The following is a 14,958-nucleotide window of genomic DNA, read 5'->3' on the forward strand; positions in this document are numbered from 1 at the left end:
TGACCCAGGTTCTCCTGGTCCATGCCCCTGTTTGCGCTGCTTACCTGGACTTCTAACTAGTTGTGCTCATGTCCACTCCCCTGGCCTGGAGACTCCATGAGAGAGGGGATATCTTTAAAGATCTCTGTAAGATCTCTCTACCCAGCTCACTCCCCAGCTCAGAGTTGGTGCCAAAAGAAATTTACTGACTGATTTTCCAAGAGACTTCCTAGATGTTAGTAGGCATGTTGATATAACTCCATTACTTTGGATTCCTATGCCAAAGGAAAATACATAGCATGATACTATTCTGGTTTGAAATATATATATAATTGAATAAAAGAGTACTATTAGAATAAAACAAAAAGACCCCTTATTGGAACTATAGATTTCAGTTTTCCAGGCCAGTTGAGCTAGACCGGAGACAAACTGAATTTGATAGCAATACAAGCAAGAATAGTAGCAAATACTTACTGAGCACTTACTGCAGACCATGCCCAATTCTAAAAGCTTTATGTATCATATCTCATTTAATTCTTTCAACAATCCCATGAGGTAGGCCATTACTACGCCCAAGGTTTAAATCATTGTCCACAGTGGTGGTGGTATTTAAACCTGGTCAGTGCGTCTCCAGAAACCACTTAACCAGTAAATCACTGAGTGAGTGAGTGAAATGCATACAGAAAACAGTGCTTTCGCCATGGTAGACATACAGCAGACTCAATAGCTCTTATTTCTTCTCAGATTGTTTAGTTGAAGGCTCTGATGTCCTACATTCACTGAGTCTTGGAGAAGGTGGGGAAGAAAGATGAGAGAAAGCCATTGGAGTTAACTGCTCTCCTTGTCCTATTGTGACAGAGAATTTTATGAATTACTGAGCTATTTAATTTTATTAATGGATTAGATTCCTTGGAACATATTTCTTTTGAGTTACTGTAGGCATTTCTCAAATAGTACCCAAATCACTTTTACCACAATCCCATGAGAATGTAAACACTATTCCCACAGGAAAAATGGTTAAACTGAGGCAAAATGAGGCAAAGTTGCTGGCCCAGGGTCCTGTCACTCAGCCCTGGCTTCTGAATCAGAGCTCACTTCCGTGTCGACAGGCAGCACTGTTGCATGTTTCTGAGGGTCTTCAGTTAGCTGTGGAAACAAAGGTGTCATTTTTTTTTTTTTAATCTTTATTGTTGAGAGTATTACAGGTGTCCCATTCCCCCCCCCCCCAATTAACCCCCTCCACTTCGCTCCCACTCCCTCCCAGGCCTTCACCCCATTATTAACTGTGACCATGGGTTATGCATATATGCATATAACTTCTTTGGTTAATCTCTTCCCACCCTCCATCCCCCTTCCCTTTCCTCTGAAATATGGTTGTCTGTTGCATGCGTCATTGTCTCTGGATCTATTTAGTTTGTCAGATTCTTTTGTTCATTAGCTTCTTCTTAAAGAAGACTCTTCAACTTCTCCTGTAGTGCTGGTCTGGTGGTGATGAACTCCTTTAGCTTTTTCTTATCTGTGAAGCTCTTTATTTGACCTTCAATTCTAAATGATAGCTTTGCTGGGTAGAGCAATCTTGGTTGTAGTTCCATGTTTTTTATCACTTTGAATAGTTCTTGCCACTCTCTTCTGGCCTGCAATGTTTCTTTTGAGAAATCAGCTGACAGTCGTATGGGTGCTCCCTTGTAGGTAACTAACTGCTTTTCTCTTGCTGCTTTTAAGATTCTCTCTTTGTCTTTAACCTTTGGCATTTTAATGATGATGTGTCTTGCTGTGGGCCTCTTTGGGTTCCTCTTGTTTGGGACCCTCTGTGCTTCCTGGACTTGTAAGTCTATTTCTTTCCCAGGTAGGGGAAGTTTTCTGTAATTATTTTTTCAAATAAGTTTTCAATGTCTTGGTCTGCTCTTCCCCTTCTGGCACCCCAATAATATGAATGTTGGGTCTCTTGAAGTTATCCCAGAGGCTCCTTATACTATTTTCATATTTCTGGATTCTTTTTTCTTTTTGCTCTTCTGGTTGGGTGTTTTTTGTTTCCTTGTATTCCAAATTGCTGATTTGATTCTCAGCATCCTCTACTCTACTGTTGATTCCATGTAAATTATTCTTCATTTCAGTTCCTGTAGCCTTCATTTCAAATTGGTACTTTATTATGTTATCGATTTTCTCAGTTATTTCCCTAACAGTCTGCTTAAACATCCTTATAACCAAAATTCTGAACTCTGTATCTGTTAGCTAGCTTGGATCTATTTCATTTAGTTCCTCTTCTAGAGATTTCTTCTGTTCTTTCCTTTGTGACATGTTTCTTTGCCTCCACATTTTGGCTACTTCCAGGTGTTTGTTTCTATGTATTTGATAGAGCTGCTATGCCTCCTGGAATTTGTAGAGTGGCTTTGTGTAGTAGGTGTCCTGTAGGGTCCAGTGGCTCAGCCTTCCCAGGCACCTGGGCCTTCTAGGTGCTCCCCTGTGTGGGCTGTGTGCACTGTCCTGTTGTAGTTGAGCCTTGGGTGCTGTTGGCATCCCTGGGAGGAATTGACCCCCAGGCCAATCGGCTGTGAGGACCAGCTGCAACTACAGCCAAAGAGCTGCTGTGCTGGAGACACCCCTATGGAGCAGAGTTTACTTCAGTGGATCTTTGGTGTTCACCAAGTGCGTCCCTTGAGTGTCACTCATGGATGTGGTAGGGTTGTAATCCAGAGTGGTCGAGTCTGACCACCAGGTGCCCTGTCTCTGGGGCCTCCTGGGTGGTGCAAAGTCAGCCTCTGCCAGTGCCCTGCCCAGGGCCACCCAGCATGAGCTACACAGCAAACCATAGTTGGCTGTTACTTGTGCTGGGCTTGGAGGTGCCCAGGAGAGGCCAAGCTATGAGCCAGTGCAGCTGCCGCTAGTGCCAGGCCTGGGGCCACTTATCAAGCCGTATGGGGCAGCTGCTGCTTGTTTGAGAGATTTTAGGAAAGTCCTAAGCATGGGGCTCAAGAGGCCACTTGCACAGAAAAGCCCCTGGAAATGGCCTGGCTGAGCTGCAGGTGGGGAGGGGCGGGGCCTCCGGGAGTCACGGGGCGGGGCCAAAGGTGCGAGTCAGGTGCTGGCGACTCAAACATGGCGCCTGCCTGCCGGCTGTGCGGGGAGGACTCGCCACAGGAGCCATGGCCTCCGCCAGCCCTTCTGCCCGGGAGGAAGCCGCCCTCCACCTCTCTCCCTGACTTCAGGCAGGTTAGTTCCCCCCGAGTGTCCCAGGTCCTTTCAGGCTGCTGCCCGGCGCTGGGCTCAGAGGGAGCGTCCGAGTGAGTCCGTGCCGGGCCCTTTAGAGGAGCTGCTGGGGCTCCTGCAGCCTCTGGGACTCTCAGGGACAGTCCCCGCTGGTTTCACAGCCTGGAGTTGTGGGGACGTCTCTTCCCGGCCCTGGAGCCCTGGGCTGGGGGCCTGCTGTGGGGCTGGGACCCCTCCCTCCTCCAGGAAATCCCCACTGCCGAGATGCCCTCCCGGGTTTAAACCACTGCACCAGGTGCGGGTCCAAGGCCGCTTCTGCCGCCTTCCTACTGGTCTCAGTGCTTCTTCAGTTCCCTGGCTGTGGGGCTTCTGTTCAGCCAGATTTCAGGAGGCTCTGAGTGATGGTGGTTCTGTATTTTAGTTGTAATTTTGATGTGGTTGTCGAAGGAGGCGGACACAGCTGTTACCTACGCCGCCATCTTGTTTCTCTCCTCCCAAAGATGTCATCTTTTTCTCTTTTAGGTTTGTGGATGGCTTCTAGAAGACCTTGATTGGTTCCTGAGGAAATACTGTTTTGCTGGGTTGGCTTTCTGTCATCCTGTCCCCCCAATCGACCATGAGCCAGCCAGACCCTGCCGATGACCAGGACCTGAGCCCTGCACCCCTGTGTGTGGTGTGTGGCCAAGCCCACTCCCCTGAGGAAAATCACTTCTACACCTACACGGAAGATGTGGACGATGACCTCATATGCCACATCTGCCTGCAGGCGTTGCTGGACCCTCTGGACACTCCCTGTGGACATACCTACTGCACTCTCTGCCTCACCAACTTCCTGGTGAACAAGGACTTTTGCCCCATGGATCGCAAGCCCGTGGTTCTCCAGCACTGCAAGAAATCCAGCATCCTGGTCCACAAGCTCCTCAACAAGCTGACGGTGACCTGCCCGTTCGCTGAGCACTGCACGGAGGTGCTGCAGCGCTGTGATCTGGAGCATCACTTCCAAACCAGGTAGGGCCCCCTCCTCGGCCTCCCTCAAGGGTGCAGCTGGAACTCACCTGTCTCCTGAGGGGTGGGATTGCTTCTTGGGTCTTGGGTGCTCCATGAGAGGCCTGTTTGTCATTTTCTCTGCAACCAATGAAAGGATTCATTCAAAATAAGAAACATTTTAGGTGTTTATGGTCATGATTCAGTGTAAGGAAATGGCACATGATAGAGTTATGTGTGTGTGTTTAGAAGGCTTTTCTTTTTGGTGGTAAAATAGACATAAAACTTACCATTTTAATGATTTTTAAGTGCACAGTTCAGTGGCCTTAACTGCATTCACATTGTTGTGCACCATCCCTCACCACCATCCATCCTCAGAACATTTTTCACCTTCCAGAGCTGAAACTTTGTGCATATTCAACTAATACCCCCCACTCTCTCCCGTCCAGAATTGGTAACCATGATTCGACCTTCTGTCTCTATGAATTTGACTGTTTTAGGAACCAAGAAAAGAGGAATCACTCAGTATTTGCCCTCTTGTGACTTGCTTATTTCATATGCATGCATTTTGAAATGTGAAAGATACTGGAAAGATCTGGTGAGCAGCTTCCTCTGAGGCTCATGGTCCCCCAAAAGGATTTCTGGCTGGGCATTGCTTGTCTTTCCGCCTCTGATTTAGTCCCCCTGCGTTACCATGTTCCTGGGCCTTCCTCAGGACAGCCCTGGGTCGTGTTCTGCATGAAGTACTCTCTTAGAACATTTAAGGTGCTTAATAAAGTGTGAACAATACTACCGCAATTATTTTGTAAGAGGAAATTTGCCAGCAGGCGTTTATCTTGGTTTCTCTCATGACCAGGGCAAGAGGCAGGTACAGGTATTTTTTCTAAATATCACATTCCTTAAGTCATGAATCTGTCTTTGTCTTTTGGAACATGCAGATTCTCTACCATGGAAGTTTGCCTCCAAAGCAATGACCTGGGTGTAATGCTTTACACCTGGTTTCCATACCAAATATGTAAGTGAACTGGTTTTCCTCCCCAAGATGTTGAGCCAAATGCATCTAACTCAGGTGTGTGGGTTGCCTCTCACCCTCTTTTATTGTTGGTGATTAAACCAGGATGCTCTTCTTTGATTGTCTGGAAGGAGGTATGGCCAGAGGAGGAGATAGGGAATCTATTTGTGACCTTTGCTGAAAGTTTTACCCAGGTAGGAGAGGTATTGTCTTGAGGGAAGTAGGTCTGGAGTCAGATGTGAGGTAGGTGCTGCAGATGCTGGTGCAGAGTCAGAGCCGAGACGGGGGCCGCACCCAGTAGGGGAGCTGAGGAGCATGAAGTAAAGGCCCCAGGATAGCTCCCTCCACACATCACATTCCTGTGTTCCTGGGTTGTTGTAATTTATACATTCATGTTTGGGAGCTCTATGAGTTTCCATTCACTGCTGTAGCAAGTGATCACAAACTTAATGGCTCAAAAACCACAAAAATGTGTTATCTTACAGTTCTGAGGATTCTAAGTCCAGCCTGGGTCTCAAGGTACTAACATCAAGGTGTTGGGAGGGCTAGTTCCTTTTGGCTGTAGGGGAGAATTGCTTTCCTTGCCTTTTCCAGGTTCTGGAGGCTACCTGCCTGCCTTGGCTTGTGGCCTTATGGCCCATTTCTCTGTCTTCAAAGCCAGCAGCAAAGAATCTCTTTCTCTCTCCCCTCTCCTATTTCCATGATCACATCTCCTGTTGTGACTCTGACCCTCCTGCCTCCCTCTCATGAGGACACTTCTGATTACATCGGGACCCACTCATTGCATCCACCTGGATAACCCAGGATCCTCTCCTCCTCTCAAGATCCTTACCATAGCCACATCTGCAAACCCCCTGTGCCGAGTAAGGTAAAATAGTCACAGGTTCTGAGGATTAAGAGGTGGACATCTTGGGGGAGGGGGGGTTCGTTATTCTGCCCACCATAGGAGTTTTACAAGGAAAAGGGAAAGGAGGAAGGAGAGAGAAGGAAATAAATGGAGGTGCTCTCTGGAGAGAATGTGAAAACCCAGCAGTTCCCCCTCATCCCCTTGTATAGAACTGATTTAGGGCAAGGAATATCCTTTTAAAAACTTGGGATAAGATGGCACATGGACCTGAGGGCAAGGCCAGAACAGAAGTGGGGCAGGGGAGGGGCTGGGAAGAGGCTGTTGGGGAAATTTGGGGTCACCAGGAGGGAGATGCCACAAGCGCACTCAGCTGCCGGGAGTGGGAATTTCATTCACTGCCCACGCAGGCTGTGTGACCCACGCACCTCAGGAACCCTGGGATAAAGGACAGATGAACACTCAGCTGATAATGATACGCACCCTGGGAAAACAGCAGTGAGAGGAACACAAAACTAATTAAATAGCCTCCCTGAGCTGTGGCCTCAGAGCCCTTCACAGGTGCCAGTCAGCAGCTCTCGGCGGAGGGAAAGCTCCCACGGAACGGAGGTGTGGGGCCTCAACACGCGCCCTTAATCCGCTCTGCACTTCAGTTTCTTAAGTAGGTTGAAACCAACATTTCCAAAAATATGGTGCATATGTTAGTCATCAGAGGCTTAATATACACTTCCTCTCCTCCCAGCCCCTGGGCATTTTGTTGGCAAGAATGAAGAATTTGGAGCTAATCCAGAACCTGGCTGCAGAGCCCTCTAGGCCCAGTAACCACCTTTTCTCCCCTGAGAAGGGACATTAAGATTAAATAGCTACTCTCTCGGGAATTCCTTGAACTGGGAAAACTAAGAGACAGGTGTTTTCCTTACATTCCTATATGAGGCCTCCAGGTTGGTGGCTGTTGTCATATGTTTGTAATAGAAGATAGCTTTGTTGATCAATTTTGCATCTTGGTTTCAGGATTTAAATGTAAATAAGTTAAAAAAAATTCTCTGGCTTATGGCACTATATGAATGTAAACTAGTCAGGCAGAACTCAGTTACCTAGTATGGAGAACTCAGCAGTAATTCTGGTTGGAAACCACTGTGCGACTGATAGGGACCCACACTGGCCCTCCCAGCGTGTCCAGGGAGCTCAGCCCTGAGCATCATGGGAAATTCCATACTTAGGTTTATCTACCTGTAAAATGGGAATTTATTTCAGTTGGCTCCTTGCATACAAAGCTCTTGCAGAAGGAATCATATCAGGAATGTTTCCATTGTCCCTCTAGAAAAGAACACCAGGTAGAGAAATACTTTCCCCATCAGCCAAGGTCTTGGTTAATGGCCTGTCCATAGGACCTTGCTAATAGTAACAGTCCACTTGAGTCAGGGATGCAGGCAGATGGCATTTCATCTGTAAATAAATGCTGCCTGTTTTCTCCAAAATTTGTGTCATTCGTAAACATTGTTATCTAACCACTTCAGATCCTTAGTTGAATGTAAATCCTTAAGTAAAACACTTAGGACCAATGTGGGTACACATGACTGGCTGGACCAGCAACTACTTGGACAACTGTTTCTGTGTTCGGACTATAGAGCTCTTGTATGGGAGTAAATCTGTGCACATTAACTAATGATTGGAATCATCTTTCTAATTCTGTTGCCTTCTGCCCCCTCAGATGCTTGCAGACGCCCTCTCATGGGTCTACTGCAAAGAATTCCCACGAGGGTGATGGGATTGTCCAGTCATATGGCAACTTTCCTAACCACAGGACATTGCCAGCAGACATAGCCGGGCGCCACAGAGAGTCAATTCAATGCATCTCTCTTGACCCAGACCATCAGAGGGTGTGTGGAGGAGGCAGAGCTTTCACTTCCTTGATTCTGAAGTAATCTTAGGCTCAAGGCTACATCTTTATTGTGTAATATCATCATCTGCACCCATAATATTTGTCCAGATCCACAATAGGCCAGGCCCTGAAAGAAAGAAAAATCTATACAAGCCATGATATCGGCCTCAGAGAAAATGGCATTAAAAAGGTAAAAGAAAGAAGTTGAAAACACATGCACATTGAATTGTTTCATAGGACAAGTCACTTTTCCCTTTAGTTTCTCTTATGGAAGATGATAAAGTGGGAGATAACAGAGCTGACCCTTCTTAAGTATTTACTAGTATGAATAAAGAGATCTTTGTTCACTGTTTTGAAATCAGCCCTGAATGAAAATGTGATCTATAGTTGGCACACCTGACTGAAAGCTCTCTGGGGTTATTTTCTTGATTAACTTTGCACCCAGTGTCCTGGAAGTTTTTTCTCCAAAGACCTATCCTGGAATCTCTCTTGACCTTTACTTCTATCAGGGACTTTTTTCTGTAGTGTGTTCAGTACAAACAGAGGCCCAGCAAGCTGTTTACAGTGCAGGGAAGATTTTACTAGTGGAATGAAGGTCTAGGGGAGTGTCACCCTTGGGGGGGGTAAGTTACAAGTCTTATTGGTCAGTGCAGCCTGCTCAAGATCTCCCCTATAACTTTGACATATATCCTTCATGTGACGTTCCTAACCTGAACCCAATGTTTTCCTGGCCTTACCTAGCTGAGAGCAATTAATTTAACTCTCCTGGGCATGGACTAAATGAGGCAATTTTTCTGCATTACTTTGTCAGAGAACCATTGAATTTACATCAGACTGTGCTCCAAGCAATTCTTTAAAGAAACATTCTCCTGGGCACTCCTTCCCAGGATTCTTCCTTACCATTTTTCTTTCTCCCTTGGCATTTATTATCCATCTGTATAAATGCTTAACCCCTATCATGGCTCTTATAAAGTTTGAAGTCTTGTTTTGTTAACTTGTCTCTAATCAAGAAAGCTGGTCCAAAAAAATTGACTCTTTGAGTCAAATTATTTTTTGTTCTACAAATTTTTATTGGGTATTTACTGTGTTCCAGGTACTGTGGTGAGGATATGATGGAGAACATGATCAGTAGAGCTCCTTCTTTCAAGTAGTTCCCTGTTTGGAGAAGAGAAAAGAGACCAAAAAATAGGAAATGATAGGTGATATCTGAGGTGATATTTAAAGGATAAATAGGACATAGACAGACAAAATCTAGTGTCAAGGATTAGGGTTAGGACTGTTTATTGGCAAGTAGGCTACAGAGAAATCTATGACCATTTAAATGTGGGATTTTTAGTTAGGATTATATTAGTTAGGATTACATGTGATGGCAGGTAATAGAAAATTCAAGTTATATTGGTTTAGCTATTGAAATTTTTTTTTTTTTCTTATTTAACACAAATTCTAGGAGTAGGAAGTCTATGATGTTGCCATGATGTCATTAGAAATCCAGGATCCTTCTGATTTTCAAATTAGCTTTTATTCTCAAGTTTGTCACCTCATGGTTTCAATATGGCTGCTCAAATCCCAGCATCACATCAAAGTTCCAGGTAGAAAGAACCAAGTAGGAAGAACAAGACAGGAAGGGCAAAATGTGCAGACTGAGACTCTATTCCTTAAAGAGCTTTCTGGGATGCTTCACCCATTAATTTCTGCTTATACCTCATTGGCCAATATTGTATTACATGGCTACCCATTTGTGAGAGAGGTTAAGTACATTACCACCATGAACAAGACCTGGGTTCTGTTAAAAGAGGAGATTCCATATTGCATAGGCAACTGCCAGTTTTTGCAGTAGTGACATAAATAACAACAAAAAACAATACCTTCATTTTTATAATGCATTCATGTCCATTAATGAATTTTATTCTCTAAGACCCACAGGCTTTATTATACACAGTGCTGCTTATGAGTTCTGATCCACACAGGAGAGCATGTCTCAGGACTCTGTGAAACTCCACAGTCAAGAACAGACTGTAATATGTCATGTCCCTATAACGCAGGAGGGAAGAAAGGACAAGAGAATAACAAAGCCTTTTAGAGACAGGTGCTGAGCTGCCAGCTAGGCCCATTCACTATTAGTAGTAATTATTAGTAACAATATTTGTAACAATAGCTAACACTCACTGAGCCCTTTGTTCTTTATAGGCATTATCTCATTCTAACTTCATAACAATATTATGAGTTAAGCCCTGTTATTTTCGTCTTTCTTTCACAGAGGAGGAAATGGAGGTTCAGAGAGGTTAAACAATATGCTCAGTGTCACACAGCTAGTGTGTGGTGGAGTTCAGGTTCCAACTCGAGCCTGTTTGACTCCAGCATCTAAATACCAAACCTGACTTCCTCTTAACTGCTCTCCTCCAGCTCTGACCCACTCTTGCATACCAGACTGCAAGGGAATGCAATTCAAACTAGGGCCTCAACAAAATTAACACATGCCATGGTTTATCAAGGTTGCTTATCTTGGATCTAAACTGCAGAAGTTAAATCTGCGCATTCTAAGGGTCTACATTATTTAATCTGTTTAGACCTGTCTCAGGTAAATGCAGATCTCGGATTCCAAATTCCTACTTCCTATGTGGTTTATTGCAGTTGGTCTCATCCCGTAGATTTTTCTTTGGCCTTCCCACCAAGTATAGTTTGCTGTGATTGCTTGGTTATCACTCATGGAACTATCCCTTTGAGCCATTTCTATTAAGGTTCAGGCCTTGAGTTGGCAAGATGGGTTTTAATCTTTTTGAGTGTGGAGTGAAAGGAGAGAACTCCTGGGGGCTTCTGTGGCATTCGAGAGCTTAGGCCTGCTAACAAGTCCTACCGTTGATAGTACAGTCTAGAGTCACAGATCTTAAAGCTGGAAGAGAGAACGTGGCCCAGACTCTGCTGGACCACGCAGGCAAGGCATTATTAGCTCCATTTCAAAGATGAGATGACTGACGCTCGGGAGCTTAAATGAAATGCCCAGGATCCTACAGTTAATGTCAGAGCTTATTTCAGCCACTCAGGGGAGACAGAGGAATGGAGCGTCATTTTCCTCACAGAACAGAAGCCTGTCCATTGTTTGGACAGAACTTTACATCTATCATGGCTCTTTGTTTTTTCAAAGAGCATAATTTTTAAAACTTAAAAATTACTTCTCTTGCATCTGTCAGTGCAGTCAGGACAGTGAGAGGTAACATACCTTACGTGCATGTTCTAAACATGCACTTAGAGGTGGAGGTGGTTCGTATATCGGACGTCTGTGTCGTAGGAGCTGAAGGCTCTCTTTGAGCTCAGATCTCCAGCTTGTGTTCCCAAGCTGCTAATTTCTTACAGCGTCTTCCCCTAGCTGGAGGACGGCTTTGGTTGTTTGCTCATTCACGCCGTGGGGTCTGACTATGCCACTCTCATGCCCTCTCCCAACACGGTTTAGCTTCCAGCCCATCTGCTCCCGGCCGGTGATGTAAATGTACCAGCTGCTTCTCAAGAACCAGTCGGCATCCTGCGGGAGGGGCAGGGCCCTTTCCGGGGCATCAGCCTGCTTGCTCTCAGCCTGAGCCCTCCTGCCAGCCACGCTGGGTCCCTCCATCCTCCTGTCTCCCGCCCGAGAACGAGAGGGTGCAGTCCTCTTACAGGCCCATGATTTATTTATCAGCGTGGCTCAGTGGAAGGGCTCTAAGTCAGACTCCTTATGACCTACTGACTGTGGGGACATGGCGAGGTTTGTTTAAGGGGCTGGGCCGGGCCAGGCCCCTGCAGCTGACAGAAGGTGGCCAGGAAGAAAGCGGCACGCTGCGCAGAGAATGAAGGCGCTCCTGTTGCTGGCCCTGCCTTGGCTCAGCCCTGCCAACTACATTGACAATGTGGGCAATCTGCACTTCCTGTACTCAGAACTGTGAGTCCCCCTGTGCTCGTGCCTGCCTGGGTCGGCGTGTCGGGGATGTCGGGGATGGGACCTGAGTCAGTTCCCAGCTGGTATGTCCAGTTAGAGGAATAAATTCCACATGCACTGGATGCGCTTGGACAAGCCACCCTGCCAGCCGTGGAAAGCAATGTTAGCTGCCTGTGACTTACAGAAAAACACCATCTTACTGATGCAGTGCTTTCCCAACAAGGCATTTTTTTCCAGCTTTTTGTGCCAACACTGCTTTTTTTTTGGTACTCTGCTTTTTCTCAAGAGATGTGCCTTCTCTTCCTTCCATAAATAGAACCTAAGAGCGGAGCCTGCACGCACAGATCTGCAGCCTCTCTCAGGCGTTTCTCATTGAAACCCACATCAGCCCTTTCTGATACAGTTGGTCTCCATACCTGAGAACACACACAGTGTCGGCACAGGAGAAAGATAGCCTATATGTAAAAAATTTTATTTTTGGTAATTTTTAAACATATGGGAAAGCAGAAAGAACTATGTAGTAAACACCCATATTCCTATCACCTAGATTTAATGATTAACATTCTGCAACCTTTGCCTCACTTATTTATCCTTTACTGAAGTGGTTTGGAATAATTTGCAGTCATAACATATCACCTCTAAATACTTCACTATGTGTCTCTAAGAAAGAAAGACATTTTTCTATGACTGTTTTATAAGAGGAAGTGACTCATGTCCCCAACCTCTACAGTGATATTTCTCTGGCTCCTCCTGTTAATAAGCTTTGAAAGAGGATTGCAGACGGATGGGAACAGCTTCTAGCAATCATATAAAAAGTGCTGCTGTGTGTGCCTCGGTGTTTGGAGCATTTACAAACAATATATTTCTCCTTACTAACCAGACTGGGAAAGATAGCGGGGGTTTGCTTATGTGTAAATTAAGGGTCAGTGGGCAGATGAAGAGAGGGACTCTAAGAAGAGTTCCTAGAGCCCAGACTAGAAATGCTTGGCCCCCATATTTAGATAGAGATGCCCCCATCCCCATAAATCTGTGGTGATAACTAGGGCATCTTTTGTAATTAGCCAGACTAACCAATTTGTCCAGCACAGTAGGCGCTCAATAAATGCTTGCTAAATAGAAGAAATAGCAAATTACTTATGTCCTTGGAGGCAGGCCATTCATTCTGAGGACTCTATATTTCAGGATTATCTGGTCCTCCCGTATTGGAATGTAACCCCATTCCACCTTAGATAACAAGGTTCAAAGAGAAAGTATCTGGCTTAAGTCTGAAGAGTGAGCACCTCTGGGGAATGTGGAAGCGTTTCTAGAAAAGTACACAATGGCAGCACTAATTGGGATTGTGAAAAGTCCCCTTCCTCTCTCTTGGTGACTGCTGAAGTTGGTGTCTCTGAAAGGGTAGGGCCAAAGATCCCCCCTACTCCATTGCCTCTTCCCCGCCTACTATCCTTGTTAATTGCTGTATTAGTTTCCTAGGGCTGCTGTAACGAATTACCCCACATTCGGTGGCCTAAAACCACAGAAATTTATTCTCACAGTTCCAGAGGCCAGAAGCTTGAAACCAAGGTGTCAACAGGGCCACAATTCCTGTGAAGGCCTGGGGGAGGATCCCAACCCTGCCTCTCCCTCTTTCTGATGGTTCCAGGCGTTCCTAGGTTTGTGGCCACATAACTCCAATCTCTGCCTCTGCCTTCACATCCCCTTCTCCTCTTTGTCCCCTCCAATTCTAACTATGTCTTCTCTTATAAGGACACTTGTCATTGGATTTAAGGCCCACCTCGATAACCCGGGATTGTCTCATCTTTAGTTTAATTGCATCTGTAAGACCTCTTTTCCATTCAACCCACTGCAGGTGCTACTGAGGAGCCTGTCCATTGAGTTACTTTCAGTTTAATAGCCTCCTTGAAGGGAGGGAGAAAAAAAAAACACTGGCTTAACAGTTTTCTTTTCTACAAGGTCATGAATCAAAGAACTTTTCTGTTGAATAACTGAGTAGACACAAGCAGGCCATTCTTTCCAAAGTGCGAAGTGATCCAGGAAGCACAGTGCAGGGAAAGTGCCAGGATGTTCCCAAGCTAATTTGATACAACTTTTGGGGAAGCTTCTAGTTTCTGTGGATGCTTTATGAGAGAAATATGTGCAGCTATTGCCTGATGCTCCTGGTGACAATGAACTAATCGGTGAATTAAGGACAAATTTCAGGCACTGTGGCAGGTGCTGTAAGGAATACAGCAGTAAGAAATTAGGCACAGCACTCACCCTCAAGGAACTGACAATCTAATTGAGAAGGTAAAATGTGTACACATAAGAAACATAAACAATGACCCAAGGCATAAGAGGGCAAGTCTTTAAAAGGAAGGGTGGGCAATAAGTTAAGAAGACATGGAGATTGTCCATCCCAGTGAAATGAGTCAGGGAAAGCTTCTAGAGAAGTTAGAGATTTGAACTGGATCTTGAAATAATTAGGGAGGAATTAGGCAAAATCAGGGATGGAAAGAGAAAGCATTTCAGGGAAGGTAAATAGCATGGAGAAACGTGTTGTGAGGAGGTGGCAGTGGTTGGCACCAAAGCTTTGGAAAATGGCAATTGAGAGCAGTCAGTGGGACTGCTGGGTCCATTTGGCATCCTTAGAAGAGGGGCTACTGGGTGGTGGTTGCATGGCCCCGAGATGAAGAGACCCTTCTCTCACTGCTGTAGGCTGCTGGGATTTTGGAGGCAGGTGGAGCTGGGTGGATTCTCTGGGAAGATTCTGGGAAGCCACAGGAGATCAGTGACCAGAGCAGCCATCTCAGTTATTTGAACACAGTGCTGCTCCCCCTAGCACCTGAGGTGAGGCTAGCTTGCACACTGTCAGCAAGATACCCAAGGAATCCGAGCCAGGGTGCTCTTTACTATATAGTTTGCAACGTATGTGAGGCAAATTCATTTCACTCATTTCAACTTAAGTCTGAGCTGTGCAGAAGGCACGTGTTCAGATAGTAATATCTCCCAAGCTCTTTCCGTAAGGATTGACCTGGTGGAGAGACAAACACGAAGGCCACTGATGACACACAGCACAGAGGCACAGAGGAGGTGCAGAGAGTGGAACAATGCTGCTCCACAGGGGAGGTCAGGATGTGTGGCCTCAGAGCTACAGGTAAGGGCTT

General features: G+C 45.7%; 1 protein-coding gene across 3 annotated transcripts in view; it reads left to right on the forward strand.

Annotated features, from left to right (window-relative positions):
• The first annotated feature begins 3,802 nt into the window (after positions 1-3,802).
• Positions 3,803-14,958, forward strand: part of LNX1 (ligand of numb-protein X 1) — an 82,818-nt gene continuing 71,662 nt past the window's right edge. For 2 of the 3 annotated variants that reach the window (XM_087827428.1, XM_016207080.2), the window contains exon 1: positions 3,803-4,194. In XM_087827428.1, coding sequence (XP_087683554.1) covers positions 3,803-4,194 — 392 coding nt within the window. Of the gene's footprint in view, positions 4,195-11,726; positions 11,819-14,958 lie in introns of those variants that run through there. The other variant, XM_016207085.2, reaches the window with a different exon arrangement.

This window comes from Miniopterus natalensis, chromosome 1, assembly GCF_054644295.1.
Source record: "Miniopterus natalensis isolate mMinNat1 chromosome 1, mMinNat1.hap1, whole genome shotgun sequence".
NCBI lineage: Eukaryota > Metazoa > Chordata > Mammalia > Chiroptera > Miniopteridae > Miniopterus > Miniopterus natalensis.